The sequence below is a fragment of the Aspergillus tubingensis genome (genome assembly GCF_013340325.1).
Source record: "Aspergillus tubingensis WU-2223L DNA, scaffold_8, whole genome shotgun sequence".
NCBI lineage: Eukaryota > Fungi > Ascomycota > Eurotiomycetes > Eurotiales > Aspergillaceae > Aspergillus > Aspergillus tubingensis.
Genome location: NW_023336282.1, coordinates 1633973 through 1652183, shown reverse-complemented (window position 1 = coordinate 1652183; position 18211 = coordinate 1633973). Strand labels below are relative to the sequence as shown.

Genomic DNA, 18211 nt, shown 5'->3' with positions numbered 1-18211 from the left:
CTGGACTGATGTGAGGTTGGATGAACGGTTGGTCGGCGGAAAGAAGAACGAGAATCCCAAATGCGGAAGCCGTTCTGGATTCCGAATCCTCAGGCACCAGCCCGGTCTTTTTTTCCCCAACTCTTCCGCCGGCTCCACTTTCACTTAAGCACCTACTACCTAAATGCCCAACTACGCCTTCAAGGCTACAAATAGGAAGAGTTCCTCTGGTGCGCTATAAGAGGTATGATTCGCCAATTTCGACACTTTACAATTAAACTAGCAAAATAAATCGCATCACAACTTTTTAGGTGTCCTTCGACAGATGAGCAGGGAGCTGCAATCCCTTCATAAGCCACTCATCAAATATCAGTTCTCCGGCAGCTGGCCTGTCCTTCGGGTCCCATGTTAATGCCCTTCGCATAAGTTTTAAGAATGCTTCCTTGTCAGGTCCTTGGATATCAGCCGCCCGTTCCTCAAGTGTCATCTTCGGCACCGGTGCAAGGTCCTTCCATTTGCCTGAATGTAAGATTTTAGCCGAGCTTCATGTCAAACAGCTGGTTCAGTTGGCAACATACCATTCTCATCCCAAAATACCGAGCCTACTTTGCTTCGCTTAATGAAGTCAGTGGGAGGTGGTCCCATAATCGCAACCATTTCCGCAAGATGGACTCGATCATCAAAAATACCATCACTGTTTCTACCATCAAATAGTGTTCGGGCACAAACCATGTCCCAGGCCTGGATGAAAGTAAGTATAAGCTACATGAAGGGTGCACTCGATAAGCATAATCTCTCACCATCAAGGCAATGCTCCACACATCAACCTTGCTATCCCAGTTCATCTTTAGCACCACTTCGGGAGCCCTGTAAATATTTGGCATGATATCCTCGTCATGCTCTTCATCACTGAATCGAGCTTCTCCAAAGTCACTGAGCAATGGTAACCCATTGCCGGGGATCACGATATGGCTGGTGTAGATTGTGCGCTCAGGGCCGACTATTTTCCTAGGCGAAGGCGCCTCAATCTCCGAGTCTTCGAGACCCGAGAAATTCTTAGGATCTCCGGGAAGTAGGAGATTCTTCAATTGTAGATCTGCATAATGGTCAGAAATAGAAGAAAAAGGTTCTGCATGTTTAATAGTGTAGCACTTTACCGGTGTGTATGACCCTAGCCTCAGTGTGCAGAAAATCAACTATACCCAATACCTGCCGCAGGCAAGGCTTCAAAGCGTCGAGGTTCATCACCCTTCCCGGAAAGAAGTACAAGAATTGGTCGACACTAAGTCCGAGCGGTTGATGCACGAGACACATGTGACGGCCATGGGGACCTTCTAGGAAGAAGTAATCCCATAGTTGACGGATGAGATTCTTTCCGGCATGGTCTGTTTCAACTGCGTTTATGCGTTCGTATACGGCGAGTTCGTTGCTATTTTTCATAGTACCAGAAACATAGATCTTCAAAGCGACATGCTTGGAGTCACTGAGGTCACACTTTCAGCAAAGGACCCCGAAGCTGGAAATATCCACTAGACTGAATGTACCTTAGATCGCGACCGAGCCAGACTGTAGATGTGACACCATAGCCCAATTTGGCAACGACTTGATATCGGCCATCCAGAACTTCCCCGAGGCGGACTGGGTAGTATTTCTCGACATCGTAAGTCGGTAGAGTCTCTTCCTCAACCTCTTCTGTTGGATCAATGGCCTCAAATTCCGATGTAAGAAATACGCGTTGGATAGCTGGATTGGTAGACGCGATCGTGGATGTTGATTTGCATGCGACTCGATGAGACGTACTAGGTAAGACTCTATGGCGCAAGAGTAGATTACGTGAGGATATGAAAAGATTTGCACGTATACTGGATCGTAGACAAGTACGTGACTGAAGCCGAAACATTTCTGGTTGTTGTTGATAAAGGCAGAGATAAATGATGCCAAGGGCTCAGGGATGAGGCGGCCAGTCATGCAGCCAGGACGTCCATATGCTTGGCGTCTGCCAATCATCTTCTCTATCGGCCAATCTTCCATCTCACTGCCACAGATGCCGATAATGGCTTATCATCTGATACTATCAACTGAGATGGACTTGCTTGTTATTGAGATGGTTCTGGGCACCGCTGCAGTTATTGGAGGCATCCCTAGTTTATTAGTCTCTTAGGAGGATTTCAGATTGCTCCCATAGTTTTGCCCTTATTAAGCCTCATGGCGACCACGACTGAGACCAGTCATTGAAATATGCTATATCTCGAGCAGACAGAATGAAGCAGTCAATACCCTGCCTGTAACTAGATACAAACAATTACGCTGGCACATTAAATCAGCCACCAACGTTGCTATTAGCTTCAAGGAGGGACATCATGTCAAGGACAAGATAAACAACACCAGTCTCAAACTCCTGTAGCCAGTTAAGATGACTTAGTCCCAAACAGTTGGAGGAAATCAGATGGGTACATCATTCTCTGAAAGAAAATAGAACTTGTAAGTAGACGACAAGCGGGCAGATGAGCTAGAGATGTTCAATGAAAGACCGGACTCACTTCAAAGATAGGTCTTTGGAGATAATTGCCTTTGAGGTGCCTCATCGTGACACCACCTTCAGAACATTAGGTGGCATATTATTGGCATGCAGAGAAGAAGTGTTGACCTACCTTCCCACTCCGAGAATACGGATACCATAGGAAAGAGATCAGGATCATCCTTAAGGCGTCGTACAAATTGCGAAGTCATTTCGCTTGTTCCGACTTGATAGATCATAAACATCACAGCTGCAGGTTCATCAATTAGGAATATGGGAAAGAGAGGGTGTGCAGAACATTACGTACTGCGGCGGGGGTATCCAGCGAATTCTAGCTTCCTGCCGCATTCGTTGATAGCGTTCACAAATTCAGATTCAGCTCTAAACCCCGGATAACGACCAATAGTAATGATTATGAGCAGCGGCCTATCAAGTCTCTGGGAACTGAATTTGCTGTAGACTAGCGGCTGGAGAATTCTAGATCTTAGGTTTGTGCCAATTGCAGTGTTGCCACCGGGACTCAATGGCGTGGAATCCAATATCTTCTTCACCTGGTCAACTGCGAGGTTAGGGAATATATCAACCTCACGATTAACAAAACGTAGCCCAACGCCTTTGCCCGCAGGGAGCAGTTGGGTGGTGACATTGGCCAACTCCTTGACGAGTTCTCTCTGGACATTCCAACGATATTCATGTATCATCTCTGAGCTATCATCTATAAATGGCCCCCAGAGTTAAGCCAGCTATATAAGCGATCGAATTTGGCAAAACTTACCGCAGTAGAACACTTGCTGGTATATGGACGTCGCGACTGCCAGGGCCATACGCTTTTCGCAGTGGGCCTTCAACCCGTCGCCAGAATACATATCCTCGGCCTTCTTCCATATATATATCAGGAAACCCTTTTTCCGTTTGTCAGAGAAAAATCGTCGAAGAAATGCATCACACTCTAAAAGATTATCAATGTGTTTCACCAAAGCAATATTAGTTTCCACCAATTCCTCAAATTCGGCCTCAGCTTCTGCCGCCCTGTCTCCAGTCTGATACAGAAGTAAACCATATCCAGTCTCCAACACTGTTTGATGCCTACCGTCCATTTCCCTTTCAAGTGACCGTCTCCGTTCTGACAACATGGCTCTCCGTTGCCTGATTTCCTCCGCCCGGGTACTGGCATTCGCTGTATTTTCTGACGCTCTGCTGATCGTGTCGAGTAGTCGGGTTTTCAGCGCATTGAGCTTCTCTATTTGTCTTTCTACGTCAATCAAGTCTGCCTTGGCAGTTTTTGAGGAGAAATTTATCTCCCATTCATACTGGTCGAGAATGTCTGTTTCATGGCGCAAATCATCTTCCTCCTTCATGACGTCCTCCACTTCAAGCTTGAAAGTCAGTACTTCTAACTCGAACGTGACATTAATGGTGACACTGGGCGGACTCGCTGTGGCGGCTAATGTCACCACAAATAATTTCTGCATGCTGTCTCGTTCCACACTTCCCTGGATATTGAGCGTGCCGTCACTGGCACTTTGTTTACCGAATGCTTCATTTCTTATAGAGCCGGATCTCTGAGCCAGATCTTGGAGGGATGTGGCCCTGGAAGATATCATCATGTGATATCGAGCCTGCGCTTGGGGGCCCTGCGTATCATACTCGAGCAACACCAAGAAGTCGCTGGAGTCTTCCCCTCCGGAGCGGAACCGGATCCAGAGCTTTTGGACAGCATGATCAGCCGGCTCACTCGATGTCGTAATAATAGACCGATCTTGCAACCAGCGATCTGACGGTTCGACTTCAATAAGTTCCAATCCTGCTTCGATAGGGTCCTCGACAAAGAAATCATTGTTATAGCTAACTGCTCTCTGTGTTTTCATATGCCGTTTGATCAGAATATGGACCGGCTGAGCCGGTGTCTTGGTCGCAATTGAGTCGTAAATAACTGCACAATGATCTTGTGGCCTAAGGTAGTATTCACCGGACTGGATTTTCAAAAGCGGGATTGCTACCAAAGTTTCCGGATTTAACAGACCGCAGTTGAGCAAGCCGAAAAGCCCATTTTTGTCTTCGTGTAGAGACAGATTGACTCGAACCAAGCCCCCTTCAATCTGGAACGTGCATGGAGACCTGGTCCCGTTCGTACGTGGAACAATATCCTCACAACCTCGAAAGTCAGCGGGGGACGCGGCAAGTACACCGGCTGACAAGGTCTTATTATCATTTGGATTATATAGATAATGCTCCGGGCTGGAAAGACCCCACGCCAGAATCGACTCATCTCTCGAATTTTTCATGATCTCTTGCTGGAGACGAGTGAACGCTCGATCGGCCCCTTCACCATAGATCATAGGCATAGTCACATCAAAAATTCCAAGAAGGCAATAGGCAATGTCTTCCTCCCGTTTTGTGACTCTGTTGGAGGCCCAGGACATACGTTGAGCGATGCTTGCCTCACTTAATGGAGTTCCTTGCAAGAACCGACGCGGTATTCCAAATTTGCGGTCAATAATACCTGATCTAATTGCCTTCGTTCCGAGGTAGTGCCACCCTGAATCGAAGAAGCGAAGATTATCAGGAGCCAAAAGCTCCTGTAAAGTCCAGCCTCGTTGGAACCAGCGGCATGAACTGAACTGAGTCAGTGGGAAATGGTTATTATCCTCAATGGTGACATCGGCTAGGTAGGCATAGCAAACGGCAGCTTCATTATACCATCGGAACATGGAGTTAATGGCTTCGCCGAGTTCGACCGAGTTGGTCTTGTCAATGCAGCAGGTGTCAACCCATGCATACTGGATGCCGTCTTTTTTGGCCTGTTCGCAGCATTTCGCGACCTTGAATGGTAAACTCTTTCTTTTGATACTGTTCTCGGTGATGTCGCGGAATGACAGTTCCTCATGATCGGCCCCCCATGTATGTGATAATATAGCATAAGAGGGCGCTGATCCATAGAATTCCTCGAGATTGAGTGTATCAACATTGATCAGGCGCATAATGGTACCTGAGCTGTTGACTAGCCGGCAGAAGGCGTTCCTACAGGCATATGGAAGTCAACATGAATTAACTGCAATCGACGATTGATGAGAGGTAACTCGAATCTGACTATACAGCTAAGCTTTCGTGAGGATATGTTGTGCCGGCCGTAGTCAGCAACTAGATTGGAGGGTATTGTTAGAAAGTGGGTTTAGGAATAAGCTGAGATCTTCGTCTTCGTTGGGCTGGATTAGCGGCCGAGCCACGTGAGGTTGAACAACTGGCGTACAGCTGTCATATGCAAGTGCCCCGACACAGAAACCGAAAGAATCTTTTCTGATGTATCAAGTAAGTTACATGTTTCCCCGGTCGCTAGTCAAGCCATACTGTCATGCTCATTCACTGCAGCATTACTTCAGATCGTCGTGGATTCGAATTCTTTTGAATCATGCGCTGGGGTATAGACTACGAGGTAAGCTGCCTTGTCTTCAGGCTCATGTTTCTGGAATGTACAGTATGATAGCATTTTGCAACATCAAGGTAGTACCGTCATAAGCTGGCTTCCCACAAGGCTTCAGGGACTTCATTTGGAGGTTGGCGAGGAGAAAGAAGAAGCAAGTTGCGAAGGTGGGATCGAAGGGATTGAATACCGAATTGGGAGGGGAGAATTTTATAGACTGCAAATGAATAGTGCAGTGTAGAAGGTTGGAGATTCATCTCCAATATTTTCTTCCACAGGTAAGGCTCGCCCTTCTCTCGCACCTCGCCGAATTCTTCATGGTATGGCCACATTCCTGTAAGTGTATTCTCAGCATTCCGGGAAGCCAAGCACGCCGAAACTAAATGATTAGTCGCCAAAAAGGGATACACTATATTGCCCCTGGATAGAATTCAATTATTTATATTGCGGCAGCAAGAGGCTTAGTGCTTATTCTGCGTCCTTGCTTTTCCAATCAAGAAGTGCTTTGGTCCGACCTTGACCATTGCGCTGAACACGCCAGCCCGCTGTTGGGACTTGGGAGGCATTCAGGGTTGCCCGGGTGGAGACCTGAGCAAAGGCCGATGCGGAGATAGTCCGACCCGGCCAAACCCTGCGGGTTGTGCCATCGGCCTCTTGAGCCGACAATGTAAGATCTGGTAAATAGAAAACGCGAAGATTCATCACACTGAGGGGTTTTTTTTTTTTTCTCCCCAAAAATACAGAATGTAAGCAAGTGTCACTGATGCAGCGCTCGCTGGGTAATTACTTTCCTCATCGTTCCTCTTCCACGGCTGTCCGCGGCATCCCGTTCGTTCCTGAGCCAGAACCCTAGCTTGAGCCAAGATGTAACAATCTATGCCACTCCGGTTTAGCTAGTAATTGTCTACCCCTCCTTTGCTGCAGATCAGTACTCCCGTCGACCACTCGCCATCCTCAGGCCTTTAGCTTAATTAATCTTGCCTTGAAATTAGCCGATTAATTCCCTCTCTCCCCGCATAGCGTGAGACATAATTTGCTCTGCGCCTGTTGCCTGAACCCGGTTACCGTGGTGCCATAAGATCGTCTTCTTTCCTCTTTCATCACGGACTTATCCCCGTCTATGCGTCCCACACTCCTGCTCCACTGACTAAGTATTTGCTTCGGTGTGTCACTGCAAAGATTGCGCACGTAGGACTGAACTCGCGTTCAGCTCCTGCTGTCGCATTTATATGCTTCAATGATCCCTCGCTGAGTAGGTATTCAGGCCTTGCTTTTCCATAGCAAATCCCATCTCTTCCAGCTGCACGCCATGCGCCAAGGCATCGGATTAGCAGCGGCCCTACTAGCGCCAACCCTACCTGTTGCGCTGGGTCAATATATTCAAGATTTGAGCAGTGTGCAATGGACTCTCAGCAGTCGAGCCTTGAATCGAACAGTTCCTGCTGAATTCCCATCGCAGGTTCACTTGGATCTACTAAGGGCCGGAGTAATTGGTAAGTACTGTTGGTAGTCAAGTCCCTCTATTATACAACTGCTGACTACCCAATAGATGAACCGTAAATGATTTGATCTGCCATGAACCCGGATGAGACACTAAATACTGTTGCAGATACCATGGATTAAACGATTTCAATCTTCGCTGGATCGCCGCCGCCAACTGGACTTATACCAGTCAACCCATCAAAGGCCTGTGAGTAGCAATTAATTCTATGCATTAAAGGCGTCAACACTAATACTCAGTAGCCTGGATGATTACGACTCAACTTGGCTGGTTTTCGACGGACTCGACACTTTTGCAACCATCTCGTTTTGTGGACAGCAGATTGCGTCCACCGACAATCAATTTCGCCAGTATGCGTTCGATGTTTCCACAGCTCTAGGGTCATGCAAAGGAGATCCTGTTCTAAGCATCAACTTTGGGAGCGCGCCGAACATTGTCGATGCTATCGCCCAAGATCCCAATTCGCAAAGTAAGTTAAAATTGGGAGACTAGCAAAGCCAGGCCATGCTAATTGTTCGTAGAATGGCCTGATGATGTCCAGCTCACTTATGAATATCCAAACCGGTGGTTTATGCGCAAAGAGCAGTCCGACTTTGGATGGGACTGGGGTCCAGCATTTGCGCCCGCAGGCCCGTGGAAACCTGCATATATCGTTCAGCTAGACAAGGAGCAAAGCACCTATGTCCTGAACACAGACCTAGATATATACAGAAAGGGACAAATTAACTACCTCCCGCCAGACCAAAGCCAACCTTGGGTTGTCAACGCTAGCATCGACATTTTGGGTCCACTTCCTGCAAAACCGACCATGTCGATTGAAGTTCGCGATGCTCGCTCTGGCACGATCCTTACGTCACGTACTTTAAACAATGTCACTGTGGCTGGCAACTCTATAACCGGTGTCACCGTTCTCGATGGGCTCACTCCAAAGTTGTGGTGGCCGCAAGGTCTCGGCGATCAGAACCTCTACAACGTGTCCATTACCGTCAATAGTAGCGGAAACCAGACTCTGGCCAATGTAACCAAACGGACGGGCTTCCGCACCATTTTCCTCAACCAGCGCAATATTACCGAGACACAGCGCGCACAAGGAATTGCTCCTGGAGCAAACTGGCACTTCGAAGTTAACGGTCACGAGTTCTACGCAAAGGGATCGAATCTCATCCCACCAGACAGTTTCTGGACTCGTGTCACAGAGGAGAAGATGTCACGGCTGTTTGATGCCGTCGTGATAGGAAACCAGAATATGCTCCGTGTGTGGTCCTCCGGCGCATATCTTCATGACTACATCTATGACCTGGCCGATGAAAAGGGCATCCTCTTGTGGAGTGAGTTCGAGTTTAGTGACGCCTTATATCCCTCCGACGACGCCTTTCTCGAGAACGTTGCTGCTGAGATAGTGTACAATGTTCGACGAGTGAACCACCATCCCTCCCTGGCTCTATGGGCTGGCGGGAATGAAATCGAATCTTTAATGCTCCCACGTGTCAAGGATGCAGCCCCATCTTCATATTCCTACTATGTGGGAGAGTACGAGAAGATGTACATCAGTCTCTTCTTACCTCTCGTCTATGAGAATACCCGCTCCATCTCGTACTCCCCTAGCAGCACAACTGAAGGGTACCTCTACATTGATCTTTCTGCCCCTGTCCCTATGGCTGAACGTTACGACAACACTACCTCTGGCTCATACTACGGCGACACCGACCACTACGACTACGACACTAGTGTGGCTTTCGACTATGGTTCTTATCCGGTAGGCCGCTTTGCGAACGAATTCGGCTTCCACAGCATGCCCAGCCTCCAGACATGGCAGCAAGCTATTGACACTGAGGATCTTTACTTCAACAGCAGTGTAGTAATGCTCCGCAACCACCACGACCCCGCGGGCGGCCTCATGACAGACAACTACGCGAACTCGGCCACTGGCATGGGCGAAATGACCATGGGCGTGGTAAGCTACTACCCGATCCCGAGTAAATCCGACCATATCTCCAACTTTAGCGCCTGGTGCCACGCCACCCAGCTCTTCCAGGCAGATATGTACAAGAGCCAGATTCAGTTCTACCGTCGAGGAAGTGGCTTGCCTGAGCGCCAGCTTGGCTCCCTGTATTGGCAGCTCGAAGACATCTGGCAAGCGCCCTCATGGGCAGGCATTGAGTACGGGGGCAGATGGAAGGTTCTGCACCACGTTATGAGAGATATCTATCAGCCTGTTATTGTCTCGCCTTTTTGGAACTATACTACAGGATCACTGGATGTCTATGTTACTTCCGACCTGTGGAGCCCTGCAGCAGGTACTGTGGACTTGACCTGGTTGGACCTGTCAGGCCGCCCTATTGAGAATAACGCAGGCACGCCTAAATCGGTTCCATTTACCGTAGGAGGACTGAATACCACTCGTGTCTATGGCACAAACGTTTCTTCTTTGGGCTTGCCGGATACCAAGGATGCCGTTCTTCTGCTCTCGCTCTCGGCTCACGGACGTCTTCCGAACTCAGACCAGGCCACCAACTTCACTCATGAGAATTACGCTACACTTTCCTGGCCAAAGGATTTGAGGATTGTTGACCCTGGACTGAAGCTGGGTTATAATTCGAACAAGACAACTGTCACGGTGGAAGCTACATCTGGCGTCTCACTATACACGTGGCTCGACTACCCGGAGGGTGTGGTGGGATACTTCGAGGAGAACGCGTTCGTCTTAGTACCAGGGGAGAAGAAAGAGATTGAGTTCAACATTCTGGAAGACACGACCAACGGGGCATGGGCTCGTAACATCACTGTACAGAGTCTTTGGGATCAAAAGGTTCACAGTTGATTATCAACAACATCCACATAGTCTCAATACCAAGCTTGTTTATGTCATCTCACTACTTGTTCTCTTTTCTCAAATATCTTCCGACCCGCATGATTGACTGTTTTACTCCCAGGAAAAAGATACTCCCTCGACTCACCAAGCCTGATCACCTTCGTCAACATAGAGTAAGCCAAGTCAGCAACAAGTCTAAGTCAATCATCTGCATATCTATGAATTAATCAAGCTACGCATCCACCTAGTACACAATGGGCCCCCTCCCCCTTTTCCACGGAGATCCTTTCGCTTGCGGGTCTGGATTTCCTATGGAACCCTGCGGTATACGTGTTCTATCGCAAGAGTTGTAGTCAATTGCTTGAGCCCATCGGGACTTCGTTGTCGACTGAAAATCCGATTCCTTGAAAGAAGTGAGAGCATATCATCTACATTGGGGTGTGTTTAAGCATGCCAATGGCAGGATGTCTGTTTGAGTACATGCAATGGGGATCCTAGAGCCCCACAGCGCATGGACACTGCCAGATAGTCCGTAAAAATATTCGCTCGGAGGTAATATCTCATTGAAGAGTAGTTTATGTGTTGTATTAGACGACCCTTTATGCTGCTTATCAGTTCTTCCAGCCTGTCTAATCTGTATTTACCATTCGTTCTTCACAAATGTGCAGAAAGTTAATCAGTGCTGAGTTGTCCTAGGGAGGATAAGTATATCGAAAGACTTTCCTCGTTCTTTTTTGGGGGTCCATTCTGCTAGGTTAGACGCAAAACGACGAAAGTAGTAAGACACGGCGCCAATCATATACAGCTACATGGCCACCTGACCCGAACCTTGCATAAGCCGTCCAAGGCAGCAACACATGGCTTATACATAGCGGTACTGCGGTTTTCAGTAAATTTTGAGAAATCAGCCCTTTTTCTATATAACTATTTAGTAGCGTTGACATGGGAGAATGTCGATGTAAAAGTTAAAAATAAAACGCTTCTCAGACGGTCTAACCCTATATATTGAAAACATAGCTTAACAGTACATCCCAAAGGTCCACAGAAAGACAAGCGTAATTTCACATAACGAACACACCGCATGAATCCTTAAGATAGGTATACGCTCCCACAATTAGACAGACAACAAAGGTGGGTAGTACGGTGCGCAGACACAGAGCAAATGCCGAGTTCTGGGACATCTTTTTTGTCTGGGGAAACTATGCATGCGCATTGTGTTAAACACCCATATGCTTAACTCTGATAAGATCAGCACACTCACCTCATAGACCCACCCGTCTAGACCTGCAACATGCGTCGTCCACCACATGTAGAAGGAGCTCCAGGGGTATATCATCCAGTTATATCCGGTTTTAGGATCGATAAACCACTACATAGATCATGATTAGCTAATGCTCGGAAACGCAATGGGAGAGTGGCGGAATCAACAGCGATGGACAACCAGTTGGGGTAGGAGTTCCTTACACTGCGGCATGTGTTGTTAAACACTGTGTTTTTCAACGCGGCCTGCAACCGCTCGTTGTATGCCTTTTCGCTCGACATATCGGGTTCTACAGACACAGCTGATCCGGTTATTATCGGTTTAATGATACGGATGATGAGGTCGGTGTAGCTGTTTCACGGTTAGCAAGCTTTGCTCTCCATTTCCCATTTCTGGTAGGCCAGAGCTTTGGTCCGGAGGAACGACTTACTTCTCTATTGAGAAAATTGCAGATGTATGTCCGCGACCTGAATTGGGACCCAAAATGTAGAAGAAGTTAGGGAACTCAGACATGCCGATACTTTCGTAAGCCTTGATGTGCCCGGATTCCTTCCAATATTCTTGTCGACTGCGACCATGGCGACCGCACAGCTCGGTGTCATATTGGGTTAGAGAGAATCCGTTGGCTAACATGATAACATCTGCAGGGTATGTTGCTCCTGCCTTGGTTGATACTGAGCGTTCGTTAAGAGCGATGACCTCATCGTCGGTAAGGCGGACATTATCTCGGTTTAATGTTGAGATGTAGCCGTCGTGGTCGAATACCCTTCGCTGTATAGGAGTATCATCAGTCTGGATGCCATGTAGTACGTAGTTACTCGAGGTACGTACCTTGCAACCGACTTGATAGTCGGCCAGTAGGAGTGGCCAGTACTTTTCTTCAAGTTTGGGTCAGGATAGCTCAGACAGCTTTCAGGACTCGGCTCACCTGGTGCGTTTTCTTTGATGTAACGCTCGCTTAATTCGGCAGTTTCTCTTCGCATCTTCGCCCCAGTTTTGGTTAGGTTGAACTGGGGTGTCGATGTTTCGAGGTATAGAAAGATTAGAAATCTGACAGCGAGAAGCACACCGGGTACGTAGCGGAATATAGTCTGCCAGAAAGGGCTAATGGTGGTGTTACACCCTCCTGGGAGGAAATATTGTTTTGACTAAATTTGCATCATATATTAGCGAAGTCACCCTACAAGGGTATAGAAATAGGGAACTAACCCTCATAAATTGAGTGATTGACCGAACATCTTCTGCTACGGCTGGTACTAGCTGTGTTGCTGAGGCTGGACAGGGTCAGTTGAGCAATCTACAATCACAAATAGAAAGGAAGCTTACCGCCATTCCCAAGCACGATTACATTCTTATCCCGCAGAGACACGTTTTGATCCCACCTGGCTGTGTGAATAATATCTCCCTGGAAGCGATCGATGCCGGGAATATTCAGCGAATTCGGATTTATCAGTGCCCCAACTGCTGATATCAACACGTTACACCGTTGTGCATATTCCTGTCCAGTAGTAGTACTCCTCAACCTGACCATCCAGGTCTTGTCGTCTTCCTGCCAGGATGCCCCTACCCATTCTGTACTTCCCACCAGGTGACGGGACAGCTCGTACTCTAATACAACATTGTTGATGTATTGCAGAACCTCATCGCGCTTCGGAACGAAGTTCGAGAAATTTGGGTTGGGCGCAAAGGAGAGGCTGTAGAACGCGGCTGGGATATCAACTCCACACCCTGGGTCTGAGAAGCTCATGTCAGCGACCGCGTTTTCGGCTGGTAAAAAACGAGCGTATATTTGATAGTACATTTGTTTGCTAGCCACGTCCCACCAAATCCAGCTTCTCGGTCATAAATAACAAAGTCATCGCACTTTAACTCTCGTTTAAGTTGGCATGCCATCGCCATACCGGAAAAGCCAGCCCCGATAATGATGGCCTTGGGGGAAGAACGAAAGGCACTGGAAGCCATGGTAAGGAGAATCTTCCTCTGCTGAAGGGGTAAGAAAGGACCAGTTGAGCGGGTTTAGGGCTTGGGACCTTTCTAGAAGAAGATTACGGGAGGTATGGTACATCAAAGCCTTTGGGGATTTGGCTCTATGGAATCATGGTGGTACTGGCAGTCAAACATTGATCTATATAGGAGAATTATAAGATTATCTCAGCAACTGCACAACACCGCTCATCACTGTTCGCAATACGCCTTCTTCTTTGGGAATAACTCGAAGTTTCTTGGAGCCGTATCTACTATCTTATTGCTTACAGCTGGCCCATCAAGTTGGGCTGGCTGGGACCACTGCTTAGCGCGCCACGACATCACACCGCAGTTGGCCCCCAAAACGTGATAGTTGAAGTTAATTCGTTTGTCCACTCAGGTACCATTTACGAAACTGATACCTTATGATAAATTGATTAGAATAATGTCTTATCTGTAAGATGTCGACAAGGGCACGAACAGTGGATGGTGTGTAAGACGGTGTCCAAGCACTATTGATCTACACCCACTCTTACCCCATTCAGTTACTTCCACATATCGATCGTGAATCAGAAATGCTTTACTTTTGATCGAAGATTTTTAGCATGGCGGGGCAGCTGAAGCGACAAGACCATATCTCCGATGCAGCCTCCATCCTAACCCACGATCGGGCTCTGCTGCGGGCATCAAGTAGATCGGCACAGACGCTCCCTCGCTCCACTACACATCATCCCGATGACACTATTCCGTAAGGAGACAACAATATATTGACTATGGGTCCATCCCCACGTCATCTGCCAATTATAAACTCATGTATCAGAGTTGCGGTTGTGATTGAGGGGGAAGATATTCCGGTGACACAGATTGGGTGCGTGCTGTTGATAGGACCAATGCCAAGCAAGGGACACCATCAGGACGGAGTGTCCGGTCGAAATCTTGTGCACATTATCAACCAAGTTGTTATTGTAATGGCTTGGACAGCTGTCAACCCGAGTGTAAATTTTGATTTGTGACTTCTTGGTTAATGATCTACCAGTGGAGATCAAAGTCGTTGTTGCCACCAGAATAAGCTCAGTGGGGTGAGACCAATCCACTCTGTTGACTCCATCCACAAATCATACTCTACTCTTTTCGACTCAGCACGCACCAAGGGTTTACGTCTTCGGCAAATACCGAAGTACATACTCGGATACTATGCCGTCGCGTCGGGGCTTTCATCCTCCGCGGAGCCCAGATGCTGACTGCATAGGGCCGATTCGCAAGGACTTTCCTTTTATGAATCCGCGTGTTTTGACAGGGCTTTGTTTCAGTCTATATCACCACGCCTGTCAATAATGTGTCATGAATCAGTGGGCTGCGTGATGCACTCTGTTTACGCTGTGTGCATTGCCCCGACACCCTACATATTTCATATTTCCCATCATATGCCAGCTACTTTGGACATTCGAGATCGATGTCCGTAGCACGTGCTTTTCGTCATCCGTAATGTTCAGTCGCTTTCATGGATCTCTTGTGAAATAACCGTAAAGTAATATTGCATCAGCACGCAAGGTTCTGCGTAAGGCACTGTGGTTGATATGAGCTAGTCGAGATTCGCAAACAGCCAAAATAGGTACGAGGTAGGATATCTCCCTCACCATTTTGGACTTCTCTACTGACCTTAGTTTTTGATATTAGTACAATGACTCCAGCTGCTCACAGTTACTGATCGCTCATTTCGTATTGACAATGAGATGTTTTGCAGCCCCCTTCATCGGAGAGGAATGGCATTTCTGGCCATACTGAACTATCCAACCTCCTCGGAGATACATCTTTGCAGCCATGAATGTGGAAATTGCTTACCCATCCACACGTTCGGAGTTGCCGTCGTGCGTACATTCCTTGTTAGGTGGATGCAGCTGTCATACCCCAGTAGCAAATGGGATGAGACGAATCATTGCCGACTGCCCAGTAGCGGTACTACTTCACCCTTCTGCCAGCCGAATGACATGAATATGCCAGCTGCGAGGCAGTGACATTCTCGACTGCAAAACTTCCGACTTTCTTTTTGGACATTGTATGCATATTGATGTTTCTGGAAGTCAGGAGGCGGGCTAAGGCTGGTAAAATGATTCAGTTTCGTGATCTATAGGTGGCTTTGAGGGGAGGGGTTTAAGTACATCCGGCGTTTATACCAAGTTATCATCAGGACCCTTGTGACTATCACAATCTTTTCAATCAAGATCTCATCGGTAGCTTTTCTGGCATCATGCTTTTCAAGAATTTTGTGTACTTGGTGTTCGTTGCAGCGCATCTGATGTTGAAGATGACAGACGCTGGATTGCGAGGAATCTTAGGCCTGTTAATCTTCCTCGCGGTGTCTAGCATTCTATTCATATTGGTTAGACTGGTTATTGCCGCCTTATGGACACAGCGCTTGATTGTGCACAACCTTCATGTGAGACCAGATTTCCTAGGCAGGCCTCTTCTGTTTCCAGCCAAGCTGTCTCATGCACGCAGATTTCCTGCAACTGAACGATACAACTACTGGTATGACTACTTCATGATAGGTATTCCAGTGGGGTTTCGCGGTCGGATTGGAAATCTCATCTCTATTGACAATCAGCCTACGTCGGAGAGCATTCTGGAGAAATGCTGGTTTACAATCGACCCGGCTTACTATCTTGAACCTGGGAGTGGTGACCGAACACTTGAAGAGAAGTTACATATCTTCCTGCATAATCTAGTACCATTTTAGTCCTTCCAGCACCTTTTTTGGATCTCAAAACTAACTTTCTCAGGGCGAGAACCCTCAGGAATTTCCATACGCTTACATGGTCAGCGTCCCGCGATTTTTATGGTGGCAGAAAAGTGCAATCAGTTACTGGTACCTCTATACACCAACGAGAGTGTTGACTGCAATGATTATGGAGATCAACAACTCTTTTTACGAGAAGAGGAACATTTTTTTCCGCTTGACTGAAGATGGCATGTCTGTTGATGAGACGCCACATCCTCCATTGACGATTATAGCCTCGGCCAAGGAGACCGGCGAACCGGTATCTCTCTGCTCTCTCTCCCCTGCTTCGAAGAGAAAGTACTACAAAGGGTATTGGGATAAGGTAATTTTTGGTTCTCCTTTCGAAAAGGTTGGAGGATATATGCTTGCAAAGACTGTGGACATTCTCCGAGGGCCATCTCTCCAGTCCACCTTGAGCTCCAACAACCCAGATGGGCAGGTGAAAGTCACAAGTCGTCTCGCCTCTTGGGGTGATCCCGTCGACCCATTGACGACTAGTGGTTGGGATATTGCTCGCTTCATTACTCGTTGGACGCATGTTGGAGCATTGTCTGCGCCTCGGATTGTCAAGGAAGCTTTGCGGGTCCGCTTTCGTGGCAATCTGAGATATTTACAGAGACCTGAGGTCCACCCTGGGACAAATCCACGAAAGGAAACTAATGTTGAGAGGTCAGCCAGAATCTCCCTCTATTCTGCGTATATGTTTCTAAAGCCTTCCACATGTGGCAGATCATTGGAATTATTCTTTCGAGAATACCTGTCTCAACTCGCGGCTCATTGCACATTTCCATTGTGCATTGAGTACATACCCCCAAGATCGATAAACTTCGATCGCCATACGTTCTACTCTCCTAATCCTCCCACATCCCACCCTAGACCCATCCTGAAAATTGAGACCTTGACTCCACGGTTCTATACCTCATTAACAGATCACCCAGACGCCAAAACCGCCTTCGATAGAGAAACAGCAGTGCGTCCCACAAACTCGGACCCAGACTCCCGCTACCTTTACGTATCCGATCGCTCCCTCCTGGATAAACTTCTTGCTTCTTCAGGCTCCTCCATAGAGGCGAGCTTTAATAAAGCCAGCAAGCCCGTATCAAACCACCATGCAGACCAATATGGGATAGCAACAGCGCTTCTCAGATTCATTATCTCGAAACTGCGCAGATCTCCTCAAGAAACACTCATCGATCGATTCGTCTTTCACGACCATGGTCGTTTTTCACCATCCCAACAATTGACTTACCTGGTTAGTGTTTTGCATTATCAATTGTCGCTTCGCCTTCCCATCGAGTCCCAAGCCATTGTAATGCTGGGCTTCATCACTGCCCGTGCAATAATAGTTGACGGTCTATTGAACGCTTTCTACCCTCTCTGGGCACGGGAAGGTCTCGCAAACTGGGTTCGTGATGAGGCGCGCATAACTCCTGTTACGGGCGCCTTGGCGTTTGCGGGTTGGGACATGATTAACAACTATATTGGGCATTATTATACCAATCCATTCGCATGGGGGGAGGGTCTGTAAGATGCCAATGCCGGTAGGCAGGATGAACTCGGATGGGTGTGGTTCGATGTTTTACTTGTGGCGTCATTTGACAAAGTAATGTTATAAGACCATGGTAGGCTATTAAAGGGTCTGGAGTATATAATGGTTCAGCTAGGTCTCAGTCAAAGTTGGTAGTAACACAGAATGTACGAGCTCATGCAAATATCCTAAATACTAGTAACACAACTCGCAATGATGTACCGGCCATAGAATCTAGATGACATGCACAATATGATGAATATACTACAGGTAAAATGACAGTTTTGGGACGAGGGATACTAGGGCAGAAGCAATCCAAAAGTCTCATGGCCACCATATCCGACCTGCTTGAAAGCACCAGATCCAAAAATACCCGCTTACAGGAGTCTTAGGGATACCCTACTAACTGTCAACCAAAGAGGCATTGTGATTCCCAAAGGTTACCTT

The 18211-nt window shown here is 47.5% G+C and overlaps 4 protein-coding genes across 4 annotated transcripts; 2 read left to right on the top strand and 2 right to left on the bottom strand.

Moving 5' to 3' along the window:
* Nucleotides 1-286: 286 nt before the first annotated feature.
* On the bottom strand, nt 287-5478 carry AtWU_06904 (CMGC protein kinase; the record flags this gene model as incomplete). Its single annotated transcript, XM_035502013.1, has 8 exons — nt 287-498; nt 558-720; nt 780-1075; nt 1137-1462; nt 1524-1722; nt 2631-2747; nt 2805-3212; nt 3273-5478. The coding sequence occupies 8 exons, from the start codon at nt 5476-5478 to the stop codon at nt 287-289; spliced, it is 3927 nt and encodes a 1308-aa protein (XP_035357906.1).
* Nucleotides 5479-7227: 1749 nt separating this feature from the next.
* Nucleotides 7228-10240, top strand: AtWU_06903 (beta-mannosidase mndA; the record flags this gene model as incomplete). Its single annotated transcript, XM_035502012.1, has 5 exons — nt 7228-7411; nt 7468-7474; nt 7528-7608; nt 7662-7888; nt 7941-10240. The coding sequence occupies 5 exons, from the start codon at nt 7228-7230 to the stop codon at nt 10238-10240; spliced, it is 2799 nt and encodes a 932-aa protein (XP_035357905.1).
* Nucleotides 10241-11292: 1052 nt separating this feature from the next.
* On the bottom strand, nt 11293-13454 carry AtWU_06902 (flavin-containing monooxygenase; the record flags this gene model as incomplete). Its single annotated transcript, XM_035502011.1, has 9 exons — nt 11293-11430; nt 11493-11600; nt 11696-11843; nt 11923-12263; nt 12324-12370; nt 12421-12640; nt 12702-12766; nt 12819-13259; nt 13316-13454. The coding sequence occupies 9 exons, from the start codon at nt 13452-13454 to the stop codon at nt 11293-11295; spliced, it is 1647 nt and encodes a 548-aa protein (XP_035357904.1).
* A 2251-nt stretch (nt 13455-15705) lies between these two features.
* AtWU_06901 (uncharacterized protein) lies at nt 15706-17764 on the top strand (the record flags this gene model as incomplete). The annotated part of the gene is made up of 3 exons (XM_035502010.1): nt 15706-16182; nt 16238-16905; nt 17113-17764. The coding sequence occupies 3 exons, from the start codon at nt 15706-15708 to the stop codon at nt 17762-17764; spliced, it is 1797 nt and encodes a 598-aa protein (XP_035357903.1).
* Nucleotides 17765-18211: the final 447 nt, after the last annotated feature.